Source organism: Planococcus citri, chromosome 1, assembly GCF_950023065.1.
Source record: "Planococcus citri chromosome 1, ihPlaCitr1.1, whole genome shotgun sequence".
Lineage (NCBI taxonomy): Eukaryota > Metazoa > Arthropoda > Insecta > Hemiptera > Pseudococcidae > Planococcus > Planococcus citri.
The window spans coordinates 21,262,264-21,272,735 of record NC_088677.1 but is presented as its reverse complement, the minus strand read 5'-3'; the positions used below and the strand labels follow the sequence as shown (position 1 = coordinate 21,272,735).

At 37.0% G+C, this 10,472-nt stretch overlaps 1 protein-coding gene across 2 annotated transcripts; it reads right to left on the bottom strand.

Moving 5' to 3' along the window:
• aru (arouser) lies at positions 1–10,318 on the bottom strand. Of its 2 annotated transcripts, none has more exons than XM_065370423.1 (13): positions 10,008–10,318; positions 9,758–9,820; positions 9,458–9,660; positions 9,231–9,383; positions 8,962–9,157; positions 8,707–8,893; positions 8,456–8,576; positions 8,139–8,374; positions 7,902–8,061; positions 4,151–4,335; positions 3,803–4,085; positions 3,533–3,706; positions 1–864 (listed from the first exon to the last, which is right to left on the bottom strand). In XM_065370423.1, exons 2-13 carry the CDS (start codon positions 9,801–9,803, stop codon positions 712–714), a joined length of 2,097 nt encoding a protein of 698 aa, XP_065226495.1. In that variant the 5' UTR covers positions 9,804–9,820; positions 10,008–10,318; the 3' UTR covers positions 1–711. The 2 variants fall into 2 exon arrangements, with proteins under 2 accessions (XP_065226495.1, XP_065226496.1); XM_065370424.1 differs by having other exon boundaries at positions 3,803–4,070.
• Positions 10,319–10,472: the final 154 nt, after the last annotated feature.

The window sequence follows — 10,472 nt, the reverse complement described above, 5'->3', positions numbered from 1 at the left end:
AACAATAATAAAAATATATTTACGTTTATGAAATACTGTTACGTTCGACATAATACTGTTTTTTTTCCTATAACTGATTCCAGCCAAATATTAATACAACAAATTTTGATTAAAGTAATAAGTATAATAAGTAATTATAAATTTCACTACAATTTGAAGAAGAAAAAAATGTACTGTATTTGGAATTGCACTCTTTTTGTTTATTCAATAGCACCTTCGAGCATTAAACATTAGGAATCAGTTATACGTAATAAGTACATATAATTTTTTCAACTTACTTAAAAATATTAAAACTTGCAAAATAAACAGAAAAAAAAATACTGCAGTATAAAAAAAACTTTCGTACGAATACGTAATAATTACTATAGGCTATTAATCTCAATCTCTCACAGAACTAAAAATATAAAAAAATTTACAGCTATCCTTTGGCTGCGTTTTATTGGTCCGTTGTTCAATAAATTAGATAGTTGCCTGAGGTTAACTAGAATCAAGTTCAGAACAGGGGCACATGGAAGGGGGAAGTATACAATTTTATTTTCGCGATATTGGAAATATTTTGCGCTCGACTGTCGCAGTCAAATAAATACGTCAAAAAAAAGAAGATATATCTAATAGAAAAAATAAATATGGTATAGTCCAATAATCTAGTTCAGATAATGTGATGAAATTCCGGCTCCGGAGAAAGAAGAAGCGTAGAAATCAGTGTTTTGGTTAGAAGTAACGAAATTCTCCTTTCTTTCCGAGACGTTCTTTTCGTACCCATTCAGCTGGAGCTGGAACACCCGCTTGGACAGGTGATTTGGTACCTCGGGGTGATTCGGAGCTGGGACCTACGTGGTCTCGTTCGATCGATGACATTGATTCCTGCGAAAAATGCAATTGTTTTAATTGTAGAGTTGATTAGGGAGAGAGGATGAAATAAATTTTTAAATCATTGAAGATCTATGGATTTCAAATTCATTCTTCCCAAAGGCGCTGATTCTCATTTAATTTTTCACGCTTTACAACTTTTGTTCTAAGCTTTTTTTCTCTATCTTTAATTTTAAGGTGATTGTCAAAAACTGGTTGCTAAATGCGAATCGATGAACCGGTTTCAAAATGTGATTGAACAGAATTATGTAATTTTTCACACCGTACAATTTTTGTTTCAAGCTTTTTTCTCGATCTTCAATTTTTAGGCAATTTTTGATAACTGGTTGCAAATTAATGAACCGGTTTCAAAATCTGATCAGTGAAAATGTAGCAACCAGTTTTAGACAAACACCTAAAAATTGGAGATAGAGAAAAAAGCTTGTAAACAAAAGTTGTAGAGCGTGAAAAATTGCTAAATGCGAACCAATGAACCGGTTTCAAATTATGATTAAACAAAATTGTGTAATTTTTCACGCCCTACAACTTTTGTTTCAAGCTTTTGTTTTCTATCTACAATCGCTTTTGGAAGTTGTGAATTCGAAATTGAATTTTTTAAATCAATTTTAAAATTCCAGGAAATGTGAAAAAATCAAAATTTTAAAAAAAGTACAAGATTTGGCCTCATTTTAAGGGACGAAACTACACAGAGGTTTTTTGAGAGGGGAAAGGGGACGGGGGAGGGCTCGACTGAAAACTTTCCGGCTGATATAGGGGGAAATACCAATTTTGCCGATTGATATCATGTATATAATTATTATGACTTATAAAAAATTTTCATTTTCTGTTTTGGACTTTTGGGTGCCCAAATGTCAATTTATTTATTTCAGAATAAGAATCAAATTGGCCCAAACAAAGCAAGGCGAGGGCGAAAATTTTTGAAAATTTGATTTTGAGAGGCCTAAAAACTGCTTTTTATGCGAGAAGTTAATTTTTTGGCTTTTAAAATTTTAGAATCTGACAAGGGAAGCCCCCCACCTGTGAATCTCCGATTTGAATGAAACTTGGACTGTTGGAAAGAGGACCTCAAAAAACACCCATCCCCCAATTTTCAGCTGCTCAAGTTGATTTTTCGATTTTTGGCGAATTTTTGAAGTTTTGTGTGCACAGGAAAAGCTGTTCAACTCACAAAATGGAAAAAAACTTAAAATATCCATCTCTCCCGCGTATCAACTTCCGGAGCTCAAATTTGGTCCAAAGGTAGTCTTCTAGATACCTGATCGACTCATAACACTATTGGCCGGATCCGGCCTTCCGGGCAGAAAATAGAATTTTTTACTTTTATTCTCACATTTTCGGTGAATTCGAAAAATGGCCGTTTCTCCCCACCACATGAATTTGAGCAGCTAAAATTCTGGCCGAAAGGTTTACGCTCGATACCTAATCGATTAATACTACCGTCGGCCGGATCTGGAATTTACATCAGAAAGCATACTTTTTGCCCATCTGGTTTTTTATGCCTTGTCATTGGAAAAATTGAAAAACCTGTAAAAGTAGCTCATCTAATGCACTTCCATGGCTCAAATTTTGGTCAAACGATCTGTGCTAGATACCTGATCGACTCATACCACCATTGGCTGGATCCGGCCTCCCGGGCTGGAAACAGAATTTTTTACTTTTTTTCTCATATTTACGGTAAATTCGAAAAATGATGAGAAAAAAAGTAAAAGATTCTGTTTTCTGCCCGGTAGGCCGGATCCGGCCAATGGTAGCATGGGTCGATTCGGTATCTAGCACAGATCGTTTGACCAAAATCTGAGCCCTGGAAGTGCATTAGATGAGGCTGCTTTTACAGGTTTTTCAATTTTTCCAATGACAGGCATAAAAAACCAGATGGGCTAAAAATATGCTTTCTGATGTAAATTCCAGATCCGGCCGACGGTAGTATTAATCGATTAGGTATCGAGCATAAACTCTTCGGCCAGAATTTTAGCTGCTCAAATTCATGTGGTGGGGAGAAACGGCCATTTTTCAAATTCACCGAAAATATGAGAAAAAAAATAAAAAATTCTGTTTTCTGCCCGGAAGGCCGGATCCGGCCAACGGTAGCATGGGTCGATTTGGTATCTTGCACAGATCGTTTGACCAAAATTTGAGCCCTGGAAGTGCATTACATGAGCTGCTTTTACAGGTTTTTTAATTTTTCCAATTACAGATTTTAACATATTTTAGGAGGGGACCTGCATATTTCTGTTCTATTTGAGCATTCTCTGGAATTTTTTGCATATTTACAGAAATTATGCAAAAATTGAGATTTTAAGATTTTTTTTTTTGTTTAAAAAATTGCAACACTGCTAAAATGTCATCAAAAAACATTTTTTCCCGAAATAATTTATGAATTTTATAAATGACTTATTTTGCCTATCTTTTCAGAAAGAAAAATGTATTTTTTGATCACTAGGTTAATTTTCATTTGAATAAATAGTTTTCATATTATTTAGCTTGAAAAATTCTTTTCAGGGATACCTACGTCGCTGAAACTGAAATTTTTTGTGCATTTTGGGTTGAGAAAATTGCATAAAATATTGCATGCAAGATAAAAATCCCTGCTCTATCAGCTTGAACCATCTACATGTAAAAAATTATGACCGAGATGAAGGAAGAAATAAAATCAGGTATGTACTTTTGTCATATAAGGACGTCCGCCTCTATCGTATCCTCTACCATATACCGGATTATTAAACACTTCACTAGAATCAGTCACTGAACTGAAAGGTGTTACAATTGTATGCGGTACATGAGCAACTACTCCTCTGCTATTACGTGTCTTCCACCATTTTCTGCTGTCATCCAAAACCTAGAAAATATTTCAGTATTGCAACGATTACCTACATACCTGCTTATTTTCCTCAACAACCTGTGTGATCTCATCGTCACAATAATCTCCACCTACCTCAAGGAATTCTCCTCTAACGACAGTCAGTTCTTTATCATTGTTGGCGGTACGCGGATATGTAACTTGAACTATTTTAGCATCACGATTTCTTAGCTCATCGAGCCATCTCATCTGGTTCCTTTCGAATCGTTCTCCTAGGCCGCCATTACGTTCGATGGAATCGGCTGAAATGTCGCTGTGAGCGCCCATATCTCGATCTCTAGGCACGTTGTGTACATGGGACGGCATCATGCTGGCGAATTCGGGATCCGAGCCAGCGTCCGGGCTGTGACATATTTCCCTATAGAAATATATCAATACACGGTTCCTTAATGAATAGTGTATTTTGAATTTGCAGGTACAAACCTTTCATCGCGAGAGTAACGTCTGGAGTGAGCTTCGTATGGGTATTGACCAACCAGAGGTAATGGGGGTGCAGCAGGTGGAACCATATCACTGCCTTGTTGTTCGTAATCGAAGTAATCGCTACTGTCGTCGTGACCGTGGTCTAGGTTACGGCCGTATTGAGCTTCTCGTAGATCTGCATGAACCTAAAGAAAGTAAATATTTTTCAAAAATATTGCTCAGAGGTGATTGTCAATGAGGATTTATAGTCCGGGAGCCCACTTGAGGATAAATTGCACCACGCCCCTCCCCCGTCGATCCTCCGGGACAACTTTTTCTTAAAGTCAGTGGGAGTCCTAAGGAACATTTCTGGCCCTTGTACTCAGAAAAAAATTGGCCCTACTTACAAAATGGCGGCCATTTTGATCGACAGGACAGCCTAAATCGCAGATTTTGCGTTCCAACATAGGACTTGCAGAAAATTTTTCAAACTGCACGAAGGTAGATCGAAAGATCAAGCAAAAATTCATCACCTGTCAAAATTTCAAGTGCTAAAGTGCGTTTTTCGATTTTTGGTGAATTTTTGAAAATCAAATTCAGGCCAAAAATGAGGGAAAAAATCAAAAATTTTACCAAATTGACCAAGAAAGCTGAAATCTGGGAAACACCCTATTTTCAACATGCCAAATCGATTGAAAACGGTTTCACGAAGTACTGCAGGTGAATTTCAAGTCGTTTTGGAGCCTTCAGTGACTTTTTGAAAATTCCTGAAGCCTCCAGCAGCAGATTTTTGAAACTTTGAATTTTCACAAAGTTTCATCAAATGGAGATGAAAAGATGAAATTTACTCTACACTCCAATTTTAACACCCTCTGAAAACGACTTCAGGTGGATTCAAGTCATGTTAGAGCCTCCAGCGACTTTTTTGAAAATTACTGGAGCCTCCAGCAGATTTTTGAAACCTTAAATTTTCACAAAATTTCATCAAATGGAGATTGAAGCTGAAATTTACTCTACACTTCAATTTTAACACCCTCTGAAAACGACTTCAGGTGGGTTCAAGTCATGTTGGAGCCTCCAGCGACTTTTTTGAAAATTACTGGAGCTTCCTGTAGATTTTTGAAACTTGAAATTTCCCCAACATTAATTTATCAAATGGAGTTGGCAAGCTGAAATTTACTTCGCAGACTACATGGTGGATTCAAATGGTTTTGAAGCTTCCAGCTACTTTTAGGAAATTTCAATTTTCCAAAAAAATGTCATACAACCTTTCAAAAAGTCGCTGGAGGCTCCAAAACCACTTGAAATCCACCAGCAGTCCACTTCGTAGCGTATTGAAATTTGTTCGCAGAATGAACTTCGACTCTCCACCTCAGTTTGATGAAATTTTGGGGAAATTTCAAGTTTCAAAAATCTACTGGAGGCTTCAGGAATTTTCAAAAAGTCGCTGGAGGCTCCAAAACGACTTGAAATTCAGCTGCAGAACTTCGAAGCGTATTGAAATTAGTCTTTAGAATAAATTTCAGCTTTACAACTCCAATTTGATGGAATTTTGTGGGAATTTCGAGTTTCAAAAATCTGCTGGAGGCTCCAGAACTGCTCAAAACGGGTGGAAACCGTTTCCAATCGATTTGGCATGTCGAAAATAGGGTGTTTCCCAAATTTCAGCTTTCTTGGTCAATTTGGTAAAATTTCAACTTTTCCCCTCATTTTTGGCCTGAATTTGATTTTCAAAAATTCACCAAAAATCGAAAAACGCACTTTAGCACTCGGAATTTTAACAGGTGATAAATTTTTGCTTGATCTTTCGATCTACCTTTGTACATTTTTGAAAAATTTTGTGCAAGTCCTATAGTCGGGGGCCCCGCTGCCGATCCTCCGGGACAACTTTTTTCTTAAAGGGGGAGTCCTAAGGAACATTTCTAGCCCTTGTCCTCAAAAACAAAAGTGGCCCTACTTACAAAATGGCGGCCATTTTGATTGACAGGTTAGCCGAAATCGCAGATTTTGCATTCCAACATGGGACTAGCATAAAATTTTTTAAACCGTACAAAGGTAGATCGAAAGAGTTTGCAAAAATTCATAAATTCATCACCTGTCTAAATTTCAAGTGTTAAAGTGCCTTTTTCGATTTTTGGTGAATTTTCAAAAATCAAATTTTGGCCAAAATGTGAGAAAAAATCAAAATTTTACCAAATTGACCTAGAAATCTGAAATTTGGGATATACCCTATTTTCGACTTGCCAAATCGATTGGAATCTGTTTCAAACCGTTTTGAGCAGTTCTGGAGCCTCCAGCGGATTTTTGAAACTCGAAATTCCCACAAAATTTCATTATATATGGAGTGGGAAAGCCAAAATTAATTCTGCAAACTAATTTCAATGCTCTATGAAGTCGACCGCAGGTAAATTTCAAGTCATTTTGGTGCCTCCAGCGATTTTTTGAAAATTACTGGAGCCTCCAGTAAATTTTTGAAACTCGAAATTCTTAAAAAATTTCATCAAATGAAGTTGGAAAGCCGAAATTAATTCTGCATACTAATTTCAATACTTCATGAAATCGACCGCAGGTGAATTTCAAGTCGTTTTTTGCCTCCAGTAGATTTTTGAAACTCCAAATTCCCACAAAATTTCATCAAATGGAGTTGGAAAGCCGAATTTCAATACGCTATGAAGTCGACTGCAGGTAAATTTCAAGTCGTTTTGAAGCCTTCATCAATTTTTTGAAAATTATTGGAGCCTCTAGTAGATTTTTGAAACTTGAAATTTCCCCAAAATTTCATCAAATGGGGTTAGAGAGCCAAAACTTACTCTGCAAACTAATTTCAGTACAATAATAATACAGAAGTCGACTGCATCATGGTGGTTTCATGTGGCATGGTGTTGAAGGTTTCAGCTACTTTTTGGAAGTTTCAGTTCTACTATAAATACCATGAAACCTTTTAAAAAGTCACTGGAGGCTCAATAAATTACTTGAACCCACATGAAGTCGTCTTCAGAGGGTGTTGAAATTGGAGTGCATAGGTTATTTCAGCTTTCCATCTCCATTTTGAGGAAATTTTGGGGAAATTTCAAGTTTCAATAATTTACTGGAGGCTCCAGTATTTTTCAAAAATTTACTGGAGGCTCCAGTAATTTTCAAAAGTTGCTGGAGGCTCCAAAACGACTTGAAATTCACCTGCAGTTGACTTTATAGCGTATTGAAATTAGTTTGCAGAATTAATTTCGGCTTTCCAACTCCATTTGATAAAATTTTGTGGGAATTTCGAGTTTCAAAAATCCGCTGGAGGCTCCAGAACTGCTCAAAACGGTTTGAAACAGATTCCAATCGATTTGGCAGGTCGAAAATATGGTATATTCCAAATTTTTCAGATTTCTAGGTCAATTTGGTAAAATTTTGATTTTTTCTCACATTTTGGCCAAAATTTGATTTTTGAAAATTCACCAAAAATCGAAAAACGCACTTTAGCACTCGGAATTTTAACAGGTGATAAATTTTTGCTTGATCTTTCGATCTACCTTTGTACATTTTTGAAAAATTTTGTGCAAGTCCTATGTTGGAACGCAAAATCTGCGATTTAGGCTGTCCTGTCGATCAAAATGGCCGCCGTTTTGTAAGTAGGGACAATTTTTTTTGAGTACAAGGGCTAGAAATGTTCCTTAGGACTCCCACTTTAAGAAAAAAGTTGTCCCGGAGGATCGACGGGGGGGGGGGGTGCAATTTATCCTTGAGTGGGCTCCCCGACTATTAGGGTAAGGGAGTTATTAATTACCTCGCGATGTGATCTGGGCTCATCTCGACCTCGTTTATCTCCTGATAATGGAATTTGTTCAGATGGGGTCGAGCCTCTGTTATCAGATACTGGGTAATCCGGTGACCAGCCATCCATAAATATTGGATGATAAGGTGGCACGTTACCTTTCCATTGTTCTCTGTAAGAATATTTCAGACAAATTGAATACACTGATGTTCAGGCAGATGATAAAATTCGCAATGAATTCATTATTACCTTGGCACGAGCCAAGCATCTCCTAGAGAATGCCACAGTTCAGTTTCTTTGCTGGTGACACAATGCATAAGTAAATTGACCGCTTCCTTGGTCAGCAGAGGGGTTACAACGCTGGCTGGAAGATTAGGCCCATAATGTGTATCGTGGGATGCGTCGACAATCAATGCCAATGGTGTGAATAAAAAGTGGACTAATTCTGGAGCGTTTGGATCGTGTATGTGTGATTTCAGTTTAGCCTTTAGAAGAAGAAAAATTAAATTAAGAAAGAACCTTGGAGTAAAATCAAGCAATTCAGTAAAACAGCTACATATACCAACCAGTAAATTAAACGACAATTTGAATTTTTGAAATATGTCGATGAATTCGATCTCTGGAGGAGGTTTGGCTCGCATGGTCAACATACCATCTCCTAAATCTTTCTTTTTTGATTTTCTACTCCTGAAATACAAAACCAACAACTCGGATTCAGAATTGGTTCATCTTAATTATTGGTCCAGCTTCGTTGATCTCAGCTAGCATGATACAGAGCTTTTAAATGAAAAACGACTCTCGTCAAAAAATCACGTACTTCTGTCGTCTTTCAAGTTCACGCGACGCAGCCGCAGCGTGTTGCAATCGTGCGATGAATTTTTCAATATCATCGAAACAGTGATTCAAAACAGTCACATCTCTTTCATATTTCTCACTGGAAGTTGAACTGGTTTCATCTTCCCTTCCTTCAAATTCACTGCTGCCACCACGACCCGGTTCCACAGCTGTAAAATAACGTGAAAATTATCATCTCGTTCCATTTCCGATCAATAATCTCAAGAATATTACGTACAATGAGGATGAGCAGCTGCAGCATTGAAAACAGAAACTTGATCTCTGACTTTCATTCCATTAAGTGGAGGTTCCGGTGGTGGAGTTGGAGGCGGAGGAGGTATACTATGTCTCGGTTTCGGATGACTTGGTAAAATATGACCACTTCTTAATAATTTTAAATCTTCTACTAAATCTTGAGCTGATATGCTTTGGCACTGTAAATGAGAGCATTCAAATTGTAGAGACAATATTCGGTTTAGGTATAACTCTTCATCTCGAAACAATTACCTGAAAAATATGCATTTCCGATTGCGAGCCGCTTAGTTGTCGTTCGTCACCAACAATGAACACTAATATATTATTGTATATTTCCATAGGATCGTTACTCGTAAACGCTGTCGGTTCTTGGATCACAGAGACCGGAAACTTCTCCATTACAACCTACAAAGCAAACAAACATTATTAGTATAAGGTGAACGATGTTCCAGAAATGAATTTATATTCAGCTACCGTACCCCAGTTTCGTAATCCATGATGAGAACCCAATTTGGATCCATTCTGAAATGCATCTTCTGCGACCAAATACCATTGGACTTTTCTAGCTGTAGCAATCGTCTCATTCCATCGGCTGGGTACACGATGCCTGTTTCTTTGGCTACCGAAAAAGTAGCCAAATGTTCCATTACGTAGGTTGGAGATTCATTGCTTTGATGGGATTCTAACGCAAAGAACAAAATCAAATCATGATCTCAGTATAGGCAATCAACTGGTTATTTATGTATATAATCGAAATCAACGTGTTGATCAATAATTACCCGGAGAATACCCATTTGAGTGAACGCTGCTTCTGCTGTATGGCATTTTTATTACATGTTCTTCTAAAACACACAAACACAAAATAAAACACATTATAGCTTAAATCATTAATTATCGATCAAACACTACAACTTGAACGTCCCAAATACATTTTATAGGTTTAAAATAACAAAACTCTGTTAATACGCGAATATAACTAATAATTACAACCGACCGATTATGTATCTAGAATATTATTTCTCATCTTACCATTAAACAGTTCCAAGAATATTATCGGTACAATGTAAACAACTGGATATTAAAACGCCATTAAACCGATTTGCCATAAGCTACGAGCTGAAAATATTTTGAAAAATATCGATTTCCGCGATACTACGAAAAATTATGAATGGAGAATCAACAAGTGGTTTTTTACACATATACTAAAATGCGAATTCTCTATTTCAATTACTGTACCACTACAACTCTACAAGCCACACGTCACATCGCGCATTCTTGGGACGGGCACATATTTTAGAGTAAAGAATGCAAGGATGATGATAATGTTTATGTTGTACGTGATACTCGATATTTAATACGTCGATAGTAACCTATTGCATCAGGTAAAATGAAAGGGCAAAGGGGGGAAGCATCAATTGAACAAATTTCCCATTTCCTTATTGGTGGTATTCGTATTACTTTTGTTCGAATTTGTATGCTAAACCAGTTCTGAAT

Coding starts and splice junctions, on each gene's coding strand:
- aru (XM_065370423.1), bottom strand. CDS start 9,803: ATGCCATACAGCAGAAGCAGCGTTCACTCAAATGGGTATTCTCCGG. Junction 9,384..9,457: donor TCATGGATTACGAAACTGGG/GTACGGTAGCTG, acceptor TTTGCTTTGTAG/GTTGTAATGGAGAAGTTTCC. Junction 3,707..3,802: donor TTAGAGGAGAATTCCTTGAG/GTAGGTGGAGAT, acceptor AATATTTTCTAG/GTTTTGGATGACAGCAGAAA.